At 35.5% G+C, this 25,223-nt stretch overlaps 7 protein-coding genes across 10 annotated transcripts; 2 read left to right on the top strand and 5 right to left on the bottom strand.

The window, feature by feature from the left end:
• The first annotated feature begins 1,946 nt into the window (after window positions 1-1,946).
• LOC110930599 (putative lipid-binding protein At4g00165) lies at window positions 1,947-2,666 on the top strand. Its single transcript, XM_022173930.2, has one exon. The coding sequence runs from the start codon at window positions 2,142-2,144 to the stop codon at window positions 2,502-2,504; it is 363 nt and encodes a 120-aa protein (XP_022029622.1). The 5' UTR covers window positions 1,947-2,141; the 3' UTR covers window positions 2,505-2,666.
• A 22-nt stretch (window positions 2,667-2,688) lies between these two features.
• Window positions 2,689-6,540, bottom strand: LOC110930597 (spindle and kinetochore-associated protein 1 homolog). Its single transcript, XM_022173928.2, has 9 exons — window positions 6,332-6,540; window positions 6,088-6,212; window positions 4,999-5,102; window positions 4,810-4,891; window positions 3,997-4,064; window positions 3,791-3,896; window positions 3,686-3,715; window positions 3,467-3,580; window positions 2,689-2,968 (listed from the first exon to the last, which is right to left on the bottom strand). Exons 1-9 carry the CDS (start codon window positions 6,426-6,428, stop codon window positions 2,891-2,893), a joined length of 804 nt encoding a protein of 267 aa, XP_022029620.1. The 5' UTR covers window positions 6,429-6,540; the 3' UTR covers window positions 2,689-2,890.
• Window positions 6,541-9,166: 2,626 nt separating this feature from the next.
• LOC110930598 (autophagy-related protein 8D-like) lies at window positions 9,167-11,855 on the bottom strand. The gene is made up of 7 exons (XM_022173929.2): window positions 11,671-11,855; window positions 11,427-11,551; window positions 10,338-10,441; window positions 10,149-10,230; window positions 9,838-9,890; window positions 9,629-9,747; window positions 9,167-9,415 (listed from the first exon to the last, which is right to left on the bottom strand). Exons 1-7 carry the CDS (start codon window positions 11,765-11,767, stop codon window positions 9,318-9,320), a joined length of 678 nt encoding a protein of 225 aa, XP_022029621.1. The 5' UTR covers window positions 11,768-11,855; the 3' UTR covers window positions 9,167-9,317.
• A 2,650-nt stretch (window positions 11,856-14,505) lies between these two features.
• On the bottom strand, window positions 14,506-16,721 carry LOC110930600 (autophagy-related protein 8f). 2 transcript variants are annotated; one of them, XM_022173931.2, is made up of 6 exons: window positions 16,473-16,721; window positions 15,978-16,027; window positions 15,784-15,839; window positions 15,177-15,229; window positions 14,968-15,086; window positions 14,506-14,754 (listed from the first exon to the last, which is right to left on the bottom strand). In XM_022173931.2, the coding sequence occupies exons 2-6, from the start codon at window positions 16,012-16,014 to the stop codon at window positions 14,657-14,659; spliced, it is 363 nt and encodes a 120-aa protein (XP_022029623.1). In that variant the 5' UTR covers window positions 16,015-16,027; window positions 16,473-16,721; the 3' UTR covers window positions 14,506-14,656. The 2 variants fall into 2 exon arrangements, with proteins under 2 accessions (XP_022029623.1, XP_022029624.1); XM_022173932.2 differs by having other exon boundaries at window positions 15,978-16,030; window positions 16,473-16,717.
• A 599-nt stretch (window positions 16,722-17,320) lies between these two features.
• LOC110928278 (putative nuclease HARBI1) lies at window positions 17,321-18,695 on the bottom strand. Its single transcript, XM_022171370.2, has 3 exons — window positions 18,402-18,695; window positions 18,003-18,304; window positions 17,321-17,929 (listed from the first exon to the last, which is right to left on the bottom strand). Exons 2-3 carry the CDS (start codon window positions 18,274-18,276, stop codon window positions 17,439-17,441), a joined length of 765 nt encoding a protein of 254 aa, XP_022027062.2. The 5' UTR covers window positions 18,277-18,304; window positions 18,402-18,695; the 3' UTR covers window positions 17,321-17,438.
• Window positions 18,299-18,755, bottom strand: LOC110932515 (L10-interacting MYB domain-containing protein-like). Its single transcript, XM_022175843.1, has 2 exons — window positions 18,402-18,755; window positions 18,299-18,304 (listed from the first exon to the last, which is right to left on the bottom strand). Exons 1-2 carry the CDS (start codon window positions 18,753-18,755, stop codon window positions 18,299-18,301), a joined length of 360 nt encoding a protein of 119 aa, XP_022031535.1.
• A 3,111-nt stretch (window positions 18,756-21,866) lies between these two features.
• Window positions 21,867-24,995, top strand: LOC110930601 (centrin-4). Of its 3 annotated transcripts, none has more exons than XM_022173934.2 (6): window positions 21,867-22,478; window positions 23,734-23,823; window positions 23,907-24,056; window positions 24,148-24,208; window positions 24,442-24,560; window positions 24,648-24,995. In XM_022173934.2, the coding sequence occupies exons 1-6, from the start codon at window positions 22,128-22,130 to the stop codon at window positions 24,735-24,737; spliced, it is 861 nt and encodes a 286-aa protein (XP_022029626.1). In that variant the 5' UTR covers window positions 21,867-22,127; the 3' UTR covers window positions 24,738-24,995. The 3 variants fall into 3 exon arrangements, with proteins under 3 accessions (XP_022029626.1, XP_022029627.1, XP_022029625.1); XM_022173935.2 differs by having other exon boundaries at window positions 21,868-22,457; window positions 24,436-24,560; XM_022173933.2 differs by having other exon boundaries at window positions 21,872-22,478; window positions 24,436-24,560.
• The last annotated feature ends 228 nt before the right edge of the window (window positions 24,996-25,223 follow it).

The following is a 25,223-nucleotide window of genomic DNA, read 5'->3' as shown; positions in this document are numbered from 1 at the left end:
TTAAATACAAAAACTAATAATGATATTAAACAAACAAAGAAAATAGAAGGGCCAACATATATTGGCATATTTGTTTCCACTTGTAATGAAATATACTAAATAATTAAGTAGCGGTAGCAAATATCATTAGAAACCTAATAATTAAACAAGATTACATCAAACTGCATACATAATTTTGTTAAATCATAAGAACTAGAAGTCTTAATGCATACATAATTAAACAAGATTACATCAAAATCGGGTTTTTTTAAAAACCGGTTCCGGGTATTTATAAAACCGGGTTTCGGGTATAAACCGGGTATAAAAAAACCCGGTTCCGGGTTCGGGTTTTAGATCAAATATGCATACCCGGTCCCTACCCTACCCTACGGGTAGGGTTGGGTTCGGGTTCGGGTATAAAAAACCCGGGTTTTATAATACCCGGTTCCGGGTTTTTTTTTCGGGTTCGGGTTTTTTGTGCACCACTAGTTCTCAATGCAGCTTTTGGGCCCAAATGATTTTTATTGTTAAACTGTTTGTAGTGGGCCGGACTTTGTACTGTACGCATTATTGGATTTAACATGACTGAACGTCTGAACCTTGATGGTTTTACAACAAAGGCTAACAAATAACAATCTTATCGCAACAAGCCAACAATTAGTCCATGTAGAAGAAAGCCTAAACTCAAAGCTTAGTATTGGAGAATCATACACTTGTAAATTATAATAACTAGGGTCGTAATCATTCGTATTAGTCCATGTAGAAGAAAGCCTAAACTCAAAGCTTAGTATTGGAGAATCATACACTTGTAAATTATAATAACTAGGGTCGTAATCATTCGTGCGTTATGCCGGGACACGATTGGAATTCGCTACGTATCGCACATCATGATAACCGATGAATAAATGCTTAAAATCAGACAAAATGATATCTAAGGGACTATTTGTTTAGCTCTTATTGGGGCTCTTAATGGTTCATACCTCTTACTGGTTCAACATTTAATGGTTCAGACTGTTTGTTAGTCGTGGGTAGATGTTTGAATGGTTCAAACATTTGCTTATGAATGGTAAAGCATTATACTAAGTCTGAATGGTTAAGCATTATACTAGCTCTTAATGGTTCAGACCTCTTACCGGTTCAGCACTTAATGGTTCAGACCTCTTACTGGTTCAACACTTAACCATTCAGAAATTGCCAAACAACCCCTAAATGTGTTAATGCGATTTGTGCCGTAGCCCTGCTCTAAATATCAAATTAATATGAAAAGATAAAACAATAAGGTAAAACAAATGTAAGCGTAAAAGAAAATGATAGGAACTCAGTCGGTTTTGATGCACTCGTAGCAAAATGAAAAAAAAAATAAAAAAATATGCCCAAAAAGGTATTTGCGGGTGTTCAGTTCTTTAAAGAATTTTCAAAAGTTTAAAGCGGTTTTCCTTAACGCTATTGGTCTTGTTTGTTAAGAAACTAAACTAAAAAAAGCATAAGTAACCAAAGCACTAACCTCACACAAAAAAAAAAAACATCTGGTTAGCAAAGGCTCCCACTAAACTAAAAAAGACAGATAAAGCCTTTAAGGCTCATATTAGCATATTGACACTATTTAACTTCTCTTCTTTTACATAAAGATAATTGTATCAATAACTAAAAAAAAAACCTATAAAACAATTGGTGAGAAACTTTTAAACAATTTTTAAAATCCACACATTCTCTTTATTTATTGACCACCATACCAATGGCAATTTCCACTTTTAATAGCCGTTTAAGTCCTAAAAGACTATTCTGCCCTCGAGGCGGTATAGTAAAAATCAAGTTTCTTATTTAATTCAGATTTAAACAGTTGCGTTTACATGGTCCAATTAGTTAGCAGGATATTGGTGGCATCACTTTAGTTACCTATAACTTCTCACCGTCAAGAAAAATACTAAACATTTAGAATAAAGCAAACTTTTTTTTTTTTGCTCAAAGTGACAACAGAGTTACAGAGTGCATGTGGCCATTCTTCATGAACAGAATACTGACAATGATTCAGATCATCTGAACCACTCATTCATGCAAATTCTATCATCAATAGATTACTCATATCTTAACTCATCACACACACACACTTAAGTAAGAAAAGTTGCAACTCAACCTTGGTGTTTTGTGTTCTTTTGACAAAGATGAATCCTTCTAAGGTTTCTATTCTTTTCATTTTGGCTAATGTGATTCTGTTCACTATTGTGTCTGCAAACAAGCACCCATGCCCTCCAAAAACACCAACCACCAAGTGTCCAAAAGATACCCTAAAGTTCGGTGTTTGTGGTGACTGGCTGGGACTAGTTCATGAGGCCATTGGAGCTCAACCGGATAGTGAATGTTGCTCGTTGGTGAAGGGTCTAGCCGACCTTGAAGCCGCAGCGTGCCTGTGCACAGCACTTAAGGCTAATGTGCTCGGTGTCCTCAAGGTTAAAGCGCCTGTTGCACTTAGTTTGTTGGTCAATTCTTGTGGGAAAAAGGTTCCAGAAGGGTTTAAATGTGCATGACAAGTAATTGTAGCACATTTAATCTACATTTACTTTGTATTGTGGTCGTGCTAATCTTTATTTGTGTATTTTGTGTAATAATCCGTGATGATTCATTACCATTGTTTGTTGAATTTTGTAATGCTTTTAGTCACATGATATCTCATTTAATTTTTATCCTTACATATGTATCAAAGGCATGGAATAAGAACATCATGCGCGGTTATAGGCAGATACAATCTTCAAGTAATAATAGTTGTTTGAGTAAAGAAATGAAAACTATGAGGATTCTAACTTATAAAAAATACAGAAGCATAGGTCAACACACTTAACAGAGAAAGCAAACATCCAAATTCTATTGGTATAAGTTTATACGTCACAAGATGGCTTGCAAAATCAACATGTCCTCAATGAGGCCTCAATAGAACAAAGACTCGATGATTTTTAATGCGGCTTTCACTTAAGCGGCCAAGGTGTCGAAGAACCTGCACATTTATAGACCAAAGAAATAGAACCTCATTAGTTTTCTTTGACTTCTCAAAAGTTGATATGATCTGAGCAGTTAATGTGGTAAAAAGTCGGATATCGGTAAAGGACCGATATTTGAGATATCAGTAATCGTGGTGGGATATCTGTAATTTTAATATAATATTATAATGCTGAATATATATATATATATAGCAATTTAACACTAACACTCTCCTACCATTAACAAAGTAACCTTTTGCAACTTGCAAAACACTAACAATTGTAGCAAGTAGGATGATTAAGACTTAAAACACTAATAGCAGCAATAAGAAGAAAGACGAATGGTAGAAATAAGAAGAAAGGTACTGATATCGGGAAAATCGGTGACGTATCAGTCAATATCGCCGATAATATCGGTACCGATATTTTGCACCGATATCTCACCAAGGGACCGATAACCGATATATAACCGATAACTGGATAGGACATAATTGACATAAAGAAAGGAAACTTACCGTAAATATTGCTTTTCCAGTATTATCAAGCTTCAATGTAGGTCCTTTAACGTCGGTTTCCAGAAAGAAGTGTTTGCCCTTCACTCCTTCTGTCGCTCCTATATCTCTTATTTCCTGCAGTTATAAAGATAATTACTCTAAAAGCCCTTACACGCCAAAACTCTTTATTTTTATGCAACATTACTTGCATTTAAATAAAAGGATACAACGTGTACTCACCAGAGCTTTCTCTAAGGTACTTTCTGTCAGCTTCAGAAAAAAAAAATAATCAGAAATTCTGGTACTTGATTTATAACTTAAGAGTAGAGATATCATGCGAAATACCTTCTTTCTAGGGGCTGTCATAAGCTGGCTATTTGCCTCAGCATAAGCAGCCATGTCGTTAATGGCTGCGTTGATTTTATCCAGAGTTAGCCTTCCTCTCATATACCTGCATAATAGAATTTTAACCAAATACGGCGTATAATCATAATCTAAAATCATATATAAATGGAACAGTTATATAATAAACACAAGATGATTACACTTACGATGACAAGGAGTCCAGTTCATCAGCAGTAATGTACCACACAGGTGGTGAACCACGACCCTTTTTCTCCTAAAATATTAAATATATTTTCCGGTTAGTGATTACAGCAACTTAAACCACAAGGGAACACGTAGGCTTGTAGATGAACCGAACAAACACGAACAGAGATATAATCGTTTTGTTCATGTTTATTTATTAAAGAAATGGGCATGTTCGTGTTAGTTTATGTTCAGTTTGTTTAAAACCTAAACGAACAGTTCACAAACATAAACAAACAAACTTAAACTGACATAATTTTAAAAACAATAAACAACACAAATCAACATAATTGAACAGACATTAATGAACACAAATGAACATACTTGACAGAACATAAACGAACATAAAGTAATTTTCATGTAAATTAGTGATTGATTACGATAGATTCTATTGGAAAACCATTTTTATTACTAGAAAGCTCAATTACCAATTAGTTATATTTATATAAGTAGTTAGAAAGATCCATTTATGTTTAATAATTATATAAAGATAAGTACTTGTGCATTTAAATTGAAACAAACATAAAACAAATGTTAATAAACAAACATAAATGAACGAACATAGACGGGTGTTTACGAACATAAATGAACGAACAAAACGTGTGTTCATGTTCGTTCATTTAATTAAATGAACAAAAAATTGTGTTAATGTTCGTTCGTTTATTAAATAAACGAACTTCCTGCCGAACAAGTTCACGAATAGTTCATCCTGTTCAGTTCGTCTACAAGCCTAGGAACACCAATCATAGGCAGAAAAGGGGTGAATGGGTGCTCACTTTGGGTAACGGTAGAGGCTCCTCTTTAGGATCATGAATCCCGAAAGAATGATCTTGCCTTGAGGGTTCGTCTATTACAGAACTGGAAACAAAAAATGAAGAACAAAATTATGGGAATCAGTACTGGAATCATACTCATGATAACTTCTGACGATATGCCAAGCAAGATATATGAATGAATAAAGGTACCATTCTGCAACTTCTTCCCTTTCGGGTTGAGGTAAATATGATGGCACGTATGCAGACATATTCTGCAACTTCTTCTGTTGCTGTAGAGATGCCTGAATCAGCTTCTACATATAGATCATGGAACCTGAGTCAGTATTCACCAACAAACAAACAAACAAACGTACCGCTAAGGTAAAGCTATGGCTAAGGAAACCAAACAGTTTAGGAAAACTAACCAAGACAAAGCTAAGACAAATATAAACACTCCCCTGAGAGTCCATAACCTTTATCCGACGTCTCCAAGAACTCCTATTCCCAGCTATGTCCTCGGAGAGATGCAATTCTAGTATATTCATATCTTGTTATTCATGTTTTCTATAGGTTGGGCACGAGACTTGAATTCAAAAGATTAATTTCATAAACCTTTTATGTTACCTAGTATATATTTATTTACATGTTATATTGTTTAATTAGATATACCTGGGACTGTCCAAAACGCTGGTGGCTCGGAATTCACTCGAAGCTCGCTCAGATTTAGCTCGAAAAAAGCTCGCTCGATTTGGCTCGCTTTGAAACTGAGCCGTCAGTTAGAAAATGAGCCTCGCTCGCCGGATTGGCTCGGCTCGGTTTAGCTCAGATTATTTTATTTTTAGTATATTATTTTTATAAACATGTAATATATTACCAAAAAACATTATTATTATTTGCATGTATTTAGAGTGCAATTGGATATCTATTGCATATTTGGGGGTTGACTACCATGCTAATGAACTTAAATTGTATTTCGTTGAAATTTGAAACTTATTTTGTGTTTGGTTGAGCTTGATTTTGGTTCGTAAAGTATTAGGTTGGACTTATTTTGGATATGTTGTTTTGAACTATTGAATAATATTTTAGACTATTGAACTTGGAAAGTGTGTAGTAATAGCCGGCTCGGTTTATAATCGAGCCAAGCCCAAGCTTGCCTTAGCTTGGCTCGGCTCGGCTGAATGAGCAATTAAACTACTTGTGTGAACAGACACATTTGTTTTTATGTTAGATGAGCAATTAAGCTAATAATAATAAAAAAAATCCCCTAATTATGCAATGCAAACCCTAGACTTAACATACCTTGGCTTTAGGAATGGCTAGGGTTTCTTCACGCAATCTATCTTTGATCTGTTGTAACTGAAGCTCCAAAGCCTTCAATGTAGCGTCAACTGCTGACAAATCGGTGACGCTGCTCGCAGGATACACTAATCAAACAACATGAGAGCTGAAATTAAGCGATGAATAATAATGTGGAACCATTTCTTAACCTAATTCTCACTGGATTTACAGAGTTAGGGTAAATTTGCCTAATTTGTGAACTTACTGTTACGGGCGACGACGAGATCTTGGAGCTCTGCAATGCGAGCGTTGAAGGATGAAACTATAGAATCTAGTGATAAGCTTGCTTGCTTCACATCCATGGCGGTCTCTCTCTCTCTCTCTCACACACACGCTGGGAGATGGAGATGTGGCGGGAATGTGAAGTTTGGGTTTGATTGATTTCAGTTAGTCTGTGTGCTGTAATCGTACGAATAAAGCTTTGTTCGTGTTCGCTTGTTAAGAAAATAAATGTGTTCATGAACATTTATTCAACGAGATTTTATGTTCATGTTCGTTCATTAAGGAAATGAGCGTGCTCACGGACACAAATAAATTTGGCGAACGCAACGAAGGATAAAGGTGGATGGCTCAGAGAGTAACACCAGAACTTGAATCTCTTATTGTGGAACTGAGGTTGATCGTATTCGTCAATGTAATAGAAATGGTGCATAAAGAGGGTGAAATAGGGTTTTTTAGTTTGATTGTTAGAATAATAAAATAAATAAAAGTTAGATAATATAAAAAGTATAGATAAAATATATAAAAATACAAAAACCTTTAATTAAAACACAAACACAGGAAGGCAAATGAACGAATGTTCACGAACACCTTACGAAACGTTCACGAACACAATTGAACGAACGAGACCTCTCTTCATGTTCGTTCATTTAGCTAATCGAACGAAATTTCTTGTTCATGTTCGTTCGTTTATTAAACGAACGGACGAGACCTCTCTTCATGTTCGTTCGTTTAACTAATCGAACGAACTTTCTTGTTCATGTTCGTTCGTTTATTAAACGAACGAACATAAACGAACTTTCTGCCGAACGGTTCGTTAACACTCCTAACTAAAAGTGACTAGACGTTACTTGCTTTTTACCCGTAAGAAACCAAGAATGTTGACATCTTTGATGATTTTATTGATTAAAGGAGTTTTGTTGGTAAAAACTTATTTTAGTTTTGGATCTCCATAAAACCCAACATGTAGTTAGTAATTTCCCACATTGTATTGGCAACTGAACACAAGATGGGCACATGTTTTGTTGTATCAGGGAATTCACAACGTGACGGGCAAAATGTATCGCCCACACCAATATTTTTTTTTGTTGTTGATGGGACTAGGGTCGGAAGTCTCTCCATCTCGGACTTCCATCTGAACACATTCACCTTTAATGGGGGGCACTTGTTCCGATCGAAGTTTTTTTTAATAAAAACTAACCAACTACTAAAATCCTAAATGATGCTTATATATATAGGCCTTATAGGATTTCAAATCTTCACTTCTTAGATAGAGGGGAGACATCTTACCACTACACCATGTCTCTTAAAAGACTGTTCTAGTCAATGAATAATTGAGCTATTATGGTGGTTAATTACACTTTTAAGTTCTAATAGACTTTAACGAGAATGTGCCATGAGTTTCCCCGTGCCAAAGCCATTTGTCCGATCAATCAGGAGTAATTAACTAAATAATTAAACAAATTTCAATATGCCTGTATTTCGAAATAATCAACATTTCTATTATGTTGATCACACCTAGCATTCCTATTGTCGATACATTCACTAGATCTAAAAAGCATATAATTTTGTTAGCTAAAGTAAATAAATTAAGAGATATAAATACTTTATTTATAAGAAAAACATATCCATTTATCTCCACTTTCGCCTTCAACAAAGAGTTGTTATTCACTATTTAATAGGGGCGGTAAACAAAAACAAAAAAAACAAGTTTTGGGTCGACTAACACAACTCGTTTAGAAAACGAGCAATGTTTGGGTTGACATGTTATAAAAAACAGATTGGTTCGAGTTGGCATGTATAAAACAGATTGACTTGTTAACTCGTTTAAGTATTTAAAAAAAACTTTTATACTTTCGTATTTTTTTCCCTTTTCCACCTTTTGGATACATTTGCAATTTACACAATCCATTTTCAAGATTTTTATTTAAAAAGAAACTACATATTATTCATTTACTTTGCCGACTCTACTCTATTTCCAGTTTGTTTCTAAATTATTTTCGTTCGATTTGTTTACACAATTATTTTAACTCAATTGTAGAATGTACGAGTTTCTTTCGAACCGACACTTAAACAGACTGGACGTTTTTGTGTTTGGGTTTGTGTTCTTTCTTTAATATTCTAAACGAACGTACATGAATGTACAAACATAAACGAACAACCGTTTATTATGTAAACGAAGAAAATGAGTGTTTTTTTTTTTTTGTTCACGGATGATGGGATGATGGAAGATGGCCAATTAGTTTACCAATAACTCGAGTATATAAACAAACGAACATAAACGTACAGCTTTATTAAATAAATGAACATAAACGAATTTTCCACCAAACAGATCACAGACTTTTGGTTCGTTTACTGGTTACATCGAGAAACATGAAAACCAAAACTCATTCCAATTCAACACCCTTTACGTCATCTGTCACACCGATAATGTAAGAACCTAAGAAAGTGGTACATTTAGCACAACCATGAAAAACGAAACCCACTTCAGCTCGACTCTCCTACATCATCTTATCACACTGGTAACATCACCCTCAGCCAGCCTATGTCAGATGCACATCTTCTTAAAGCATCACAAATGGGGCGCCCGACAAATGAGGATGACCAAGAACGTCGCTAAAAGTGTTACAAGTTCGGTTTTGTAAAACAAAAGTAGTACAAACTCTTGGGTTATGAAGAGCTAGCAAAAAAAATATCGACTGACTGATATTGGTTCAGGCAAGCCAGAAACAAGCTAAAACCAACCAAAATATAACCTGAAAACTCGCCTGGACGGATCAGTGTATAAGAGAACACCTTAAACAATCCAAAAACAAACATATTCGACAAAAGAATCTGAACGAAACTGTGTTATTGATTAACTGGATAGAATTCAACAATTTTGTAGAGAATATTTACTAAACAGCTATACAGAAAATAAGAATCATTATCAGCAAAGGCAAACACTTAGCGTCATATTGACAAGAACTTCACTAACGATCAGACCCGAATGTGTTCTCCCCACTGTAGGTAACATAGAGGAATCCATCTTCATCCTTCTTCTCATCATAAATTGTAGACATTATTGCACCTACAAATACATAAAAAAATCAAAATCACATATACAAGTGTTGTTTATGTAGTTCTCTACTTAAAATTAGTTTTGTATAGAACGACAACATAGGAGGGTCCAATATAGAAACACTAGTAATGCGATAAGCGAGAACCAACCAACATCGAACATGGCTCAAAAGCATATGGCATTTGGGCAGTTAAATGAAATACATAAAGGTTGTAACAATACCAGTAGGTGGAAGGACGTTCTCCACGAAAATAAAAATAGCTTTTTCTGCGCTCAGCTTGATTCGTTTACGTATCACGTACACAAACTGCCCAACAGTAAGATCAGCAGGGACAAGGTATCTGCACGAATCAATGAAAAATTTCTTAACTATTCGCTAGTTTCTTCCTAACCAAGGTTACTAGTTTACTACAGTAAAGACACAAACTTACTTCTTCTTGTCAATGTTAGGAATGTCGCTTTTTTCAGCCTTCTCCACAATCACCTTTAAGTAAAATACACAAATGAACGAACATAAATGAACGAACATAGACGGGTGTTTACGAACATAAATGAACGAACAAAACGTGTGTTCATGTTCGTTCATTTAATTAAATGAACAAAAAATTGTGTTAATGTTCGTTCGTTTATTAAATAAACGAACTTCCTGCCGAACAAGTTCACGAATAGTTCATCCTGTTCAGTTCGTCTACAAGCCTAGGAACACCAATCATAGGCAGAAAAGGGGTGAATGGGTGCTCACTTTGGGTAACGGTAGAGGCTCCTCTTTAGGATCATGAATCCCGAAAGAATGATCTTGCCTTGAGGGTTCGTCTATTACAGAACTGGAAACAAAAAATGAAGAACAAAATTATGGGAATCAGTACTGGAATCATACTCATGATAACTTCTGACGATATGCCAAGCAAGATATATGAATGAATAAAGGTACCATTCTGCAACTTCTTCCCTTTCGGGTTGAGGTAAATATGATGGCACGTATGCAGACATATTCTGCAACTTCTTCTGTTGCTGTAGAGATGCCTGAATCAGCTTCTACATATAGATCATGGAACCTGAGTCAGTATTCACCAACAAACAAACAAACAAACGTACCGCTAAGGTAAAGCTATGGCTAAGGAAACCAAACAGTTTAGGAAAACTAACCAAGACAAAGCTAAGACAAATATAAACACTCCCCTGAGAGTCCATAACCTTTATCCGACGTCTCCAAGAACTCCTATTCCCAGCTATGTCCTCGGAGAGATGCAATTCTAGTATATTCATATCTTGTTATTCATGTTTTCTATAGGTTGGGCACGAGACTTGAATTCAAAAGATTAATTTCATAAACCTTTTATGTTACCTAGTATATATTTATTTACATGTTATATTGTTTAATTAGATATACCTGGGACTGTCCAAAACGCTGGTGGCTCGGAATTCACTCGAAGCTCGCTCAGATTTAGCTCGAAAAAAGCTCGCTCGATTTGGCTCGCTTTGAAACTGAGCCGTCAGTTAGAAAATGAGCCTCGCTCGCCGGATTGGCTCGGCTCGGTTTAGCTCAGATTATTTTATTTTTAGTATATTATTTTTATAAACATGTAATATATTACCAAAAAACATTATTATTATTTGCATGTATTTAGAGTGCAATTGGATATCTATTGCATATTTGGGGGTTGACTACCATGCTAATGAACTTAAATTGTATTTCGTTGAAATTTGAAACTTATTTTGTGTTTGGTTGAGCTTGATTTTGGTTCGTAAAGTATTAGGTTGGACTTATTTTGGATATGTTGTTTTGAACTATTGAATAATATTTTAGACTATTGAACTTGGAAAGTGTGTAGTAATAGCCGGCTCGGTTTATAATCGAGCCAAGCCCAAGCTTGCCTTAGCTTGGCTCGGCTCGGCTGAATGAGCAATTAAACTACTTGTGTGAACAGACACATTTGTTTTTATGTTAGATGAGCAATTAAGCTAATAATAATAAAAAAAATCCCCTAATTATGCAATGCAAACCCTAGACTTAACATACCTTGGCTTTAGGAATGGCTAGGGTTTCTTCACGCAATCTATCTTTGATCTGTTGTAACTGAAGCTCCAAAGCCTTCAATGTAGCGTCAACTGCTGACAAATCGGTGACGCTGCTCGCAGGATACACTAATCAAACAACATGAGAGCTGAAATTAAGCGATGAATAATAATGTGGAACCATTTCTTAACCTAATTCTCACTGGATTTACAGAGTTAGGGTAAATTTGCCTAATTTGTGAACTTACTGTTACGGGCGACGACGAGATCTTGGAGCTCTGCAATGCGAGCGTTGAAGGATGAAACTATAGAATCTAGTGATAAGCTTGCTTGCTTCACATCCATGGCGGTCTCTCTCTCTCTCTCTCACACACACGCTGGGAGATGGAGATGTGGCGGGAATGTGAAGTTTGGGTTTGATTGATTTCAGTTAGTCTGTGTGCTGTAATCGTACGAATAAAGCTTTGTTCGTGTTCGCTTGTTAAGAAAATAAATGTGTTCATGAACATTTATTCAACGAGATTTTATGTTCATGTTCGTTCATTAAGGAAATGAGCGTGCTCACGGACACAAATAAATTTGGCGAACGCAACGAAGGATAAAGGTGGATGGCTCAGAGAGTAACACCAGAACTTGAATCTCTTATTGTGGAACTGAGGTTGATCGTATTCGTCAATGTAATAGAAATGGTGCATAAAGAGGGTGAAATAGGGTTTTTTAGTTTGATTGTTAGAATAATAAAATAAATAAAAGTTAGATAATATAAAAAGTATAGATAAAATATATAAAAATACAAAAACCTTTAATTAAAACACAAACACAGGAAGGCAAATGAACGAATGTTCACGAACACCTTACGAAACGTTCACGAACACAATTGAACGAACGAGACCTCTCTTCATGTTCGTTCATTTAGCTAATCGAACGAAATTTCTTGTTCATGTTCGTTCGTTTATTAAACGAACGGACGAGACCTCTCTTCATGTTCGTTCGTTTAACTAATCGAACGAACTTTCTTGTTCATGTTCGTTCGTTTATTAAACGAACGAACATAAACGAACTTTCTGCCGAACGGTTCGTTAACACTCCTAACTAAAAGTGACTAGACGTTACTTGCTTTTTACCCGTAAGAAACCAAGAATGTTGACATCTTTGATGATTTTATTGATTAAAGGAGTTTTGTTGGTAAAAACTTATTTTAGTTTTGGATCTCCATAAAACCCAACATGTAGTTAGTAATTTCCCACATTGTATTGGCAACTGAACACAAGATGGGCACATGTTTTGTTGTATCAGGGAATTCACAACGTGACGGGCAAAATGTATCGCCCACACCAATATTTTTTTTTGTTGTTGATGGGACTAGGGTCGGAAGTCTCTCCATCTCGGACTTCCATCTGAACACATTCACCTTTAATGGGGGGCACTTGTTCCGATCGAAGTTTTTTTTAATAAAAACTAACCAACTACTAAAATCCTAAATGATGCTTATATATATAGGCCTTATAGGATTTCAAATCTTCACTTCTTAGATAGAGGGGAGACATCTTACCACTACACCATGTCTCTTAAAAGACTGTTCTAGTCAATGAATAATTGAGCTATTATGGTGGTTAATTACACTTTTAAGTTCTAATAGACTTTAACGAGAATGTGCCATGAGTTTCCCCGTGCCAAAGCCATTTGTCCGATCAATCAGGAGTAATTAACTAAATAATTAAACAAATTTCAATATGCCTGTATTTCGAAATAATCAACATTTCTATTATGTTGATCACACCTAGCATTCCTATTGTCGATACATTCACTAGATCTAAAAAGCATATAATTTTGTTAGCTAAAGTAAATAAATTAAGAGATATAAATACTTTATTTATAAGAAAAACATATCCATTTATCTCCACTTTCGCCTTCAACAAAGAGTTGTTATTCACTATTTAATAGGGGCGGTAAACAAAAACAAAAAAAACAAGTTTTGGGTCGACTAACACAACTCGTTTAGAAAACGAGCAATGTTTGGGTTGACATGTTATAAAAAACAGATTGGTTCGAGTTGGCATGTATAAAACAGATTGACTTGTTAACTCGTTTAAGTATTTAAAAAAAACTTTTATACTTTCGTATTTTTTTCCCTTTTCCACCTTTTGGATACATTTGCAATTTACACAATCCATTTTCAAGATTTTTATTTAAAAAGAAACTACATATTATTCATTTACTTTGCCGACTCTACTCTATTTCCAGTTTGTTTCTAAATTATTTTCGTTCGATTTGTTTACACAATTATTTTAACTCAATTGTAGAATGTACGAGTTTCTTTCGAACCGACACTTAAACAGACTGGACGTTTTTGTGTTTGGGTTTGTGTTCTTTCTTTAATATTCTAAACGAACGTACATGAATGTACAAACATAAACGAACAACCGTTTATTATGTAAACGAAGAAAATGAGTGTTTTTTTTTTTTTGTTCACGGATGATGGGATGATGGAAGATGGCCAATTAGTTTACCAATAACTCGAGTATATAAACAAACGAACATAAACGTACAGCTTTATTAAATAAATGAACATAAACGAATTTTCCACCAAACAGATCACAGACTTTTGGTTCGTTTACTGGTTACATCGAGAAACATGAAAACCAAAACTCATTCCAATTCAACACCCTTTACGTCATCTGTCACACCGATAATGTAAGAACCTAAGAAAGTGGTACATTTAGCACAACCATGAAAAACGAAACCCACTTCAGCTCGACTCTCCTACATCATCTTATCACACTGGTAACATCACCCTCAGCCAGCCTATGTCAGATGCACATCTTCTTAAAGCATCACAAATGGGGCGCCCGACAAATGAGGATGACCAAGAACGTCGCTAAAAGTGTTACAAGTTCGGTTTTGTAAAACAAAAGTAGTACAAACTCTTGGGTTATGAAGAGCTAGCAAAAAAAATATCGACTGACTGATATTGGTTCAGGCAAGCCAGAAACAAGCTAAAACCAACCAAAATATAACCTGAAAACTCGCCTGGACGGATCAGTGTATAAGAGAACACCTTAAACAATCCAAAAACAAACATATTCGACAAAAGAATCTGAACGAAACTGTGTTATTGATTAACTGGATAGAATTCAACAATTTTGTAGAGAATATTTACTAAACAGCTATACAGAAAATAAGAATCATTATCAGCAAAGGCAAACACTTAGCGTCATATTGACAAGAACTTCACTAACGATCAGACCCGAATGTGTTCTCCCCACTGTAGGTAACATAGAGGAATCCATCTTCATCCTTCTTCTCATCATAAATTGTAGACATTATTGCACCTACAAATACATAAAAAAATCAAAATCACATATACAAGTGTTGTTTATGTAGTTCTCTACTTAAAATTAGTTTTGTATAGAACGACAACATAGGAGGGTCCAATATAGAAACACTAGTAATGCGATAAGCGAGAACCAACCAACATCGAACATGGCTCAAAAGCATATGGCATTTGGGCAGTTAAATGAAATACATAAAGGTTGTAACAATACCAGTAGGTGGAAGGACGTTCTCCACGAAAATAAAAATAGCTTTTTCTGCGCTCAGCTTGATTCGTTTACGTATCACGTACACAAACTGCCCAACAGTAAGATCAGCAGGGACAAGGTATCTGCACGAATCAATGAAAAATTTCTTAACTATTCGCTAGTTTCTTCCTAACCAAGGTTACTAGTTTACTACAGTAAAGACACAAACTTACTTCTTCTTGTCAATGTTAGGAATGTCGCTTTTTTCAGCCTTCTCCACAATCACCTTTAAGTAAAATACACAAATATAAGACATGGAACAAACTTGTATATGTTCTGTGTGACAGCTCAAACAAGTGTAAACATAGACATTGCATTGCACTAATAATCAATCAACAACTTATGTAGTTAGTTGTAAATATTTACTTCGTTTAACCATAGTTGTCAATGGCAGCTATAGCGACCGCTAAAGCGCGCTATGTGGCGAAGCGACCAAGTGTCGCTATTTGGGTCATAGCGACCAATAGCGTGCATACAGTTAGTTTTTTTTTTATGTAAATAGCAATTAGATATAGCTATAAAATAGCTGGATTTATAGGTTTTTGTTAAATATACATGTAAAATAGCATATATACCAAGGTATTTTGATATATTATACATATAAAAAATTTCAAATTTATTTTTCTAGTGTATCGCTATATATAAAATAGCGGTTCCTATTTGTCGCTATTCGCTATGTAGCATATAGGTCCCTTGTCGCTATTCGCTATTAACAACTATGCGTTTAACATCCGTTGATAAATACAGATTGACAAATGAGATTTGAAAAGAATTCAATACCGGAATTCTATCAGGATATTTCTCCCTGATCCTTGAAGCCTCAGCATGCCTCTTTGCTGAAAAAGTAACAATCAAAACACACACAAAAGTTAACATTTTTAAACACATAATAACCAATTAACCGCGCTAATACGTGACTTGATTTGATTAATCATGGATTAAAAAATTTTGTCATGAAACATGAAAGAACTTACAGAATTCATGTTCTTGCTTGAAGCCACCTTTAGCCATTGTTTTTCAATAACTGCTAATTAAAAAAATGGCTTCAACATCAAAACTTATCAACAAAATCAAGCAGGTATTAGATACTAAATTGTAATAAATATCGCAAATTAACCCTAAGAAATAACAAAATTCTGTAGAATAGACCGATTAGTCAATCCGTTGACTTGATAATCTAAGAACAAAACACATCCACATGAATTAAACAATCTAAATACTCTTAAAAATCAAGCTTTAATCTACCAACATCTGATCATTAAAAAAGAACGATAAAAAAACCCACACAAAACCTAATTTCCACAACAATTTCAATACGGAAGGTATCAATCAGTTACAAAAGCTAGCTCAATTCAATGAAGAACAACAATAAGACGAAGTAATCAAAATCAATTACAAGTATACCGATTCAATTACTTGAATTATGAAGTGATAAAATCCTAACAATTGGAGATGATATTAATACTTACAGTTTATCAACGAACTGAAGGCTGAAATGAATCGGAAACTTAGGGTTTGGTTGTTGAAATCGTATCGGATTCAGAAACGGTTTAGCAAGAATTGGGGAGAAGAGGTTGCGTGTTTGGATTGAATTGGATTGGATTGAAGAGAATGAATTTGAATTGTGTTGTGGATTGAGTGATTATTATATAATTGAAGATGAGGGTTTTGTGTAGCCTCCACGGTATTCTAATTCTATTTTCTATTCTAGTTTTAATTAATTAAAAATAATAATGATAAAAAATTGGTTATGGATGGATAAACGTACACGTCATATTCGGTGACATTATTTGGTGTCACATTATTCAATCGGTCTTCATTTAATGATTTCTCCCTTTTTTTTTTTTTTTTTTCTGATGTTCAGTTTCTGGGTATCATGCAATCTACTAGTAATTTCCTTTCATTTCATATAAAACTTCTGTTTTTTAGTCATTCTTTTCATTATGTATACATAGTAACTTAAAGACTTTCATTTCTATAGTTTGTTTTATTTGAACTCTTCACTTTTAGATTATATAGTGTTTGGGTTAGCTTATTTAAGTTAAAAAGGACCTTTTGTGAGAAGCACTTATTAACTTATGACTTTTTGAAAAGGAATTTTTAAAAAAGTGTTTGGGTTAGCTTAGCTTATGAGCCAATAAGTCAATAAGTAGTTTTTTTAAACGGTGTTTGGTTTAACTTATTCATGTATAATGACCAAAAAAGGACATCCTTTAAAAAGTGTTTGGTTTAGCTTATTTAATTTTTTTTTCTCTCTTGCATATTGAAAAACAACTTCATGGCTCTTGCATATTGAAAAACAACTTCATGAAATATATAACATAAAATTTGTTTACATATAATTTAAAATTTCATAATTAGAACATAATAATATTACATTCAGATTGCTAAAAAAACACGAAAAAAATGCACAAGAATAACAAACTAATGTCATACTATGTTCTTCTTCGTGATTCCATTATATCTTGCGCAATCACATCTCTTATCGCTGCCATATACATACCATCATTATCCGTACGATTTGTAGACGGAACTTCTTCATGAAGTTCATCACTAGTACTGCGGGGATTGTAAGATTCTTGTTGGGTTGTGTTAAATGCTTCATCAAACATACCACACTTTTTGACAAAGTTATGGATCGCCATCGATGTTATCACAATACTCACTTGGTGCTCGTATGTGTAATTAACATGCATATCTCTCAACAATGCCCACCTAGCTTTCCATACTCCAAAGGTTCGTTCAATGATATTCCGCAATGACGAGTGGTGATAGTTAAATGTCTCTTTTGGTCCGCGAGGAGCACGCATAGCACTACTCTGTCCACGTTGAAATTCTGGTATATGATAACGAATGGTTTGACCTTTGTATGGAGCAAGATACCCTTTAGTATTTGGGTATCCAGCATCAACAACGTAATATTTGTCTACAAATATAACAAACATTTGTTAGTCATTTCAAACAAGTATTAATAACATAAAAAAATGCTTTATACTAACCACCCGTTGGATGTGGAAATAGAAGCTCCGGCCTCCGTAAGGCTTCATTGAAGATTCTGGTGTCGTGTGCACTACCCTCCCATCCAGCCCATACGAATGTAAAGCACATGTTAAAATCACAAACGACCATTCTATTTTGTGTCGCATATCCCTTTCGACCAATGTACTTCGTTTGGTCCTTCAATCGAACCGATGCCCTCACATGTGTTCCATCAATAGCGCCAATAAATTTTGTGCCTAGTGTACAAAAACTTCTTGATTTTTTCAAACCCATATGGTATACTTTTACAGTGACTTCACCACTGCCCAAAATGAAAAACTTTTACAGTTAGTTAAGCTCATACGATCAATTAAATCACCACTAAAAAACTCTCAACTATATGTAAAAGTAAAACATACCTTTACTTTCTCATCCCGCCACTCGGGCGATGCATCGATGAAGCTTCTCGTCCCACCAATCCCAGTTTCAAGCCTCATCAAGCGATCATAAAGCTTCCATTCTTTTTTCATGCTGTCCCATTTGTTTGTTACTTGCTTTCTTTCAAAGGTTTTGCCTGTTTTCTCACACATAGTGTTTATTATATTCGCCCACCCGACCTTACTAAAGCTTGTACCAGGTCTATTCCCTCTTCTATATTCAAGCAAGCGTGCATCGACAAACTGCTTGAACGTAAAATCATCCCACAATAATCTCGATTTATTCTTGTTAGATGATGTTTCACAATCAACGACTTTTTGGCCGATTTCATCCATTTACTGAATGCCGATAAACATCAGTTAATATAATTTAAACATAAGAAACGGCAACAGCAGCAACAAGGTTATATATACTTATATGATCAATGATTTTGACCAATAATCCCACAGTAAGTAAATACAACAACAGTAAATGAACTAATCTTCGATTCAATGATTTTGACCAATAATCCCACAGTAAGTAAATACAACAACAGTAAATGAACTAATCTTCGATTCAATGATTTTGACCAATAATCCCACAGTAAGTAAATACAACAACAGATATATGTTTGCAACTATAGAAGGAAAACTGTTAATCAAAAGAACCTGTTGGAATGTGGAAGAAGAAGGGCTGAAGTCGCTTGCAACTGATCGCTGGTAAGCTGTTGATGTCGCTACGTTGCTGATGTCCCGAGTTTGATGTTTTTGTTGGTAGATATAGGGGGTGGTAGATGGGGGAGTAATTGAAGATCAATGAGAACAGAGATGAGTAGTTGGAGAAATTGAAGATTAATGATGAATGAGGATGTTGGCGCAGATGAACAGAACATTCCATCGACAATCAATTTTACTATTTTTGCGGATGAACAGAGCAGATGTATGAACAGGTCTGGTGTAATTGATGGAGTATAATTGCTGGGTAGTTGGAGAGGATGATGCCGTTCAAAAAAAAGTTGGAGAGGATGGTTGTTGGGTAGTAATTGCTGGGTAATTGTCTGCGGCAGAAGTGAGGGCTTTATGGGGAATTTGTTTACATAAGGACTTTTAGGGCTTGAGAAGTCAGGAATCTTGACTTCTCAAAAAGCTCCTTCTCAAGGGTAAAATATAAGTCATTTTAAAAGTGCTTTTCTATTTCCCAAACACTATTGCAACAACTTATTAACTTATAAAAGCCAATAAGTTAAAAGTTGAGAGAAAATAAGGAATGTCAAATACCACCTATGTATACATAGTAACTTAAAGACTTTCATTTCTATAGTTTGTTTTATTTGAACTTTTCACTTTTAGATAGGGTTGTGTAAAAGAATCGAGCTCAAAAAATCAAACCAATGGGTGATATGACTATTTTTCTGAAAACTAAAAGTATGGGGTCGATTATGATCATTGATGTTCCTATACCCGTCTTAACTGAACCGACATATAGTAAAATATTTGGCAGACTTGGACTTTTCATTATTTTTTCAATATTTGATGTTTTTTGGTTGAACGTTTGTGTAATTTTATCGATTGTATCATATCGTATTTGTTGAACGTTTGTTTAAATTTATAAATTATATCATATCATTTTCTTTGAATATTCGACAATAATCGCTATTAATATAATAGATGATATGTATTTTTATGTTATGTAATATAGTAATATATATAAATGTGTAATAACAAGTTATTTCATTGTCATTGTCACAAATTTCAAGTCCAAACTTTCGACCCAAATAATGTATAATTATATACTGTGTTGAGTTATTTTTAGCTAGGCCCAATTCACGGTTAACCGACCATGACCGACCTACTATAACCATCAGAACCGAATAACTAAAACCGTCACAATCGATTGGTTATGGTTATGGTTTTGGCCAAAACCAACCTAAACCGATCTATGCACACCCCCACTTCTAGATAGCAGAAAGATATTTTACAATCACATCATGTCTCTTTGAAACATCTATACGTAGTTTATATTCACGATTCTTAATTATATAGTTCAAGAAAGCATTGTAGGCACTATTCTTAGACGACCTTTTGTCTTCTTTGAAAAGCTAGAAATGACATGCCTTCAACAAAAGGGGTTTGGTTTTGTGGAAACTAATCGAGGAGAACATGTGTAGCACTTCATGCTTAGGAACGGTGGAGGAATTCAATTCCTTGCCCAGGAGGAGGCGCTTTTGCAGTTTTTGGGGCGTGTACACCGCGTCGGTGTGGCGTTGAAGGCGGGGGGAAACAATTGTGATTTCAACCACGATGTGGAGAGCAGAAGGTGTCGTAGGCGGTGATCACACATTAGTTGTGGACCACTACAGATGGCTTGAGATGAAAAAATAAGTAATGACAAGCTAGTAAATATTTGAATCACGAACGTAGGATGCATTTGTTCAACAATATTACTATTTCCATTTTAACGACTTACAAATTGACACAATAAGCCACATTACGGTTGTTATGTTTAGTTGTTATATAGAGAGATATTGTGTGGAACAATGTGTGCATTTTGACGGTTGAACTCTATTACCTTCAAATCAATACTATAGACGTGGTTAGTGGTTACCAAAGGACTTATAACCTAGTGGCTAGTAGTATGAAAGTGTGTAGAAAAACGTATCATCAATCTTTATAAAAAAAATTGAGAGTTTAATCATACAATAGACAGATATATATATTTCTTGAAGGATATATGTGTTAATCATCAATCTTTAGATATTATTCTTGAAGGATATATGTGTTAAGTATAAAGAAAAAAAGAACTTACAATTTCCTTTCCAACATATCATAAGTTGTTCTAATATTCTTTTCCAATAAATAAATATATGGTTTTATGCTTGGACCCTCTTTTTTTACCCTTTCAAATGTAGATGTTTTTTTCTCAAATATCTGTACAACATTTTTCTTTATAGAATAAAGTGTACTTGATATTCGACGTGCATAAGATAATCCTGAAATGGCATATAAATATCATAAAATTGATTTAGAAAACATAAAATTGGTTTACTAAGGTCACCTAGCGGTTGGCCTCTTGGGATTTCCGGTGAAGACCCGCGCTCGAACTCCACGTAGGTAAACACTTTGGGTGGCAGCCCACAGACATAAACATACATGAGGCAGAGATAGCAATCCAACCCCCATCTCTTAGGCTTTGGGGTGTGGAGCGTTGCTTTTTGGCGTTTTGGCCATTTAACGCCGCTGCTCCCCCCGGGTTGGCGTTGGACATAGCGTTCTCCCTTTAGCATGGGAATTGAGCCTGGCGTGGGGCAGGGGCTGGGTGACATGGCTGGCTGGGTGAAATTTTAAATAGTTTAAACAAAAAAGATAAATAAAAAAAATCCACATGGCTCGCCACGCCAAGCTAAGCCACACCACACCCCTAGTTTTTGAGTATTATGTTATGGATCTCACCTCGCCACGTGTCGAACAATGCCCCCAACCAAGCCCCTCCACACCCCCATAGTCTTAGCTTGGCTTTACAATCGTGAGTCGGTTGCCTCTTGCGACGCTATGGGGCAAGGGTGCCAAACACCCCCTTGTCGAACCCCAAACACCCCCTTTCTATTCTAATGCCGGTTAATTTCCCGCGTTTATCCCAACACCTATAAAACCCTAAAATCAAAATCCCCCAAATCAATCAATCCCCCTACAATATTCAACCAATTCAACACACACAAATCCACCAAAAACATGCCGCAATCAGATCATTCAGACTCAGAAACCGAAGCAGCAGCCTCCACAACACCACGGAGAAAATTCAAAGTCAACAGGGGATCAGAGAAAATGACAGAGTACGAGAAACAGAGGATGAAACGAATCGAAGAGAACAAAGCGAGAATGAAAGCAATGGGTTTGGATAAAATGGCGTCTTCTTTCATGGGTTCGATTCCGATTTCACAAAACCAGAAGAAGGGAAAAGGCAAAAAGAAGGTTGGGTTGGAAGATGATGATGAGGAGTATAAGCCATCTGCCATTGATGAGGAATCAAGTTCTTCGAGCGGGTCGGATAACGAAGATGAGGTTTGTGTGTCTCGATGGAAGGTAGTTGTTTACATTTGGGTAGTTTCACTCTTGCACAAAAACAGTTAAAAAGATGTTTTTTTTTTTTTTTTTTTTTGTATAAGTAGTATATTGGATTTATTATCATCATATTATTCATATGGATGAATACGACTATGGTGATCAATTTGTTTAGAAAATTGATATCTTTTATGCATTTAGAAGTAAATATGTATGAACTAAAATTTTGAAGTGTAACTACTAGAAATGATGTAGTATGCCCTAAGCTTTAAGTTATTCTTGTGTTCTGATAGTTCTTTAGGAGCTTGTATTTTGTCGATATTTGTGATGCACGCATGTGGTAGAGTCATTGGGTGGTTGGATATGTATTTTCGAAGTGATTAATGCCACGCGATTGATTGGCATATGGTTGATCAGAAATCAGTTGATTAAAACCTCTAGATAGTTTGGTAGCGTTACATTTGCTTCAATGATTGGTTTCCGAGAACTAATTGATTGAGATGGTCTGGGCATGTGAAGAGGAAGCAATTGACAACACCAGTTAGAGCAGTAGAAGGCTTAACTGTGGAAGGGAGGAGGAGTCGAGGTAGGCCCAAGTTGACTTGGGATGAGCGGATTAGGAAAGATTTGCTAGAGTTACACCTCTCTGAGGACATGGTCCAGGATAGGGGTCTATGGAGATGTAGGAGTAAGGTTAAAGACTTTTAGGAGTACATTCATTAGGTCTGAACATTGGGGCATATGTTCAGCGTTTCTTTATGGTCTAGGCGGATTTTGCATTGATTGTGTTTTTTCATATATGTTACCTATCCACCACTTCTTTCGTTATTTAGTATTGCTCTTTTTAAAGATATGTTTAGTTTCTCGCTCTTCTACTATATGTCTTTGGTGTCGAGGGTCTCTCTGGAAGCAGCAAGCAGCCTCTCTATCCCTAGGGATAGAGGTAAGGTGTGCCTACATCTCACCCTCCCCAGACCCTACCAATAGCTTTGCTATTTGTAGGATTTATTGGGTACGATTGATTGATTGATTGACTTCTTATGCACATCTAAACACCTGTGTAGCGACGCTGCATTAGCTAAAGATTTCTAAAATAAGTTACCTTACTGTCTTATCACTATGAGCAGTTGATTTTTGAAACATTATGTGTGATATGTTATTGCAAGAAAAACACATATTCTTCTGTTTAACTTTTCAATGAAAGAGAAGTCCATAACAGTTTAAAACGGCGATCTCTCTTACTGTAAATTTTCAATCTTTTTTCACTTGTTTGTAGCCAAAACATAAGAACTCAACACCTAGCAAGAAAGTTTCAAAGCTTTCAGGCACCTCAAATGTTGTAGATGATGATGAAGCTTTAATGAAGGTAAATTTCTCTTTGTTTGCATGAATGTGTGCTTCTCATTCGTCTAAAGATTCATAACCAAATAGTCAACCCTATTGATTCAGGCCATTGCTCTTTCTCTACAAGATTCACTGGGATTTTTGGATATAGAGAGCAAAACGCCGCCTCAAAGATCTGATGCAAATGCGTCAAATGTTGAAAGAAAGCAGAGTGTACGTAAGGATGATTCTGGGAAACGGAAGAGGAAAAACCTGGTAATTGTTTTTTGGGCAGCTGGCATATTTACTTATATACAATCTTACTTTGCTTGTTATTGAACTTCTTTGATTTGATCATGGCAAATAGTTCACAAGTCGAGTGCAAATGACTGAGGATGAGTTGATATTACACTTCTTCCAGTTCGACGGTAATTTCTCAAATTAGTTTTTACTGTTATATCTTTTGTCAAAGTCCAATAGTTTATTCTCTGTTGAACTGACAAATGAGAAAGCTACCAGATTTACCATCTTTTCTTTGCAATAAAGGGTATTCTCGTCTTTTTTTTTCACATCAAATTACGTTCACCTTGTATTTTTTATATATATAACTTCTTGCCCTAAAAAGGAATTGCTAAATGGACACTTGTTATCGCAGAAGCAGGCAAAGGGGGGATAAATTTACGCGACTTGCAGAGAGCAGCAGCGTCACATGATTTTACATGGAACGATGATGAGATGGAGCATATGATTCATTTCTTTGATAGTGATGGAGATGGGAAGGTTAGCACTTCATCGTACTGTATTAATAATATTCTTCTAAATCACCCACCTTTGCTATTTTATAAACCTTTCTGTTCCTGGTGGCAGCTAAGTCTCGAGGATTTCACTAAGATTGTTGAGCGCTGCAACATGAGACAAGGGTCCGAAAATGGAGAACGGGCTTCAATGGCATCATGAGCATTTATCAAAGAGTGTATTGTGACCTCTTCAATGGGTTATGTCACTGTGTTGATCCAGTTTGTCAAAAAGAACTCTAGAAGCCTATTTCTGTTTAGTCGACTTAACTTGTTTCACCATCCAGGCCTACTAGCTTGATGAGCCGAGCTTGTCGAGCTCTTATGAATCACTATACAATTTATCATTTTGAGGCGAGTTCAGCTGTAATGCTGTAATGGTATTGATACGGTCTAGTTGTATTAATTTCGTGTTCAAGTACTTGTACGTGCAGGTTCCTAAAACGCCTTACCGACTAAAAATTGAGCAGAAGTTTAACACAAATATAAACATCAGAAGAAAATATAGGTTTTGATATCTTTGGTAGTTCAGGTACCATAAGGAAGGTGGAATGAGCTTAGGAAAAGCTAAAAGTTCACCTGTAATCAACAAGACAATAAAGCTTACAAAGAGTCAAAGATACACTCTTGATTGTTTACAATGCTTGAA

This window comes from Helianthus annuus, chromosome 16 (assembly GCF_002127325.2).
Source record: "Helianthus annuus cultivar XRQ/B chromosome 16, HanXRQr2.0-SUNRISE, whole genome shotgun sequence".
Taxonomy (NCBI): Eukaryota; Viridiplantae; Streptophyta; class Magnoliopsida; order Asterales; family Asteraceae; genus Helianthus; species Helianthus annuus.
The sequence above is the reverse complement of the archived record's forward strand: the minus strand, read 5'-3'. Positions and strand labels throughout refer to the sequence as shown.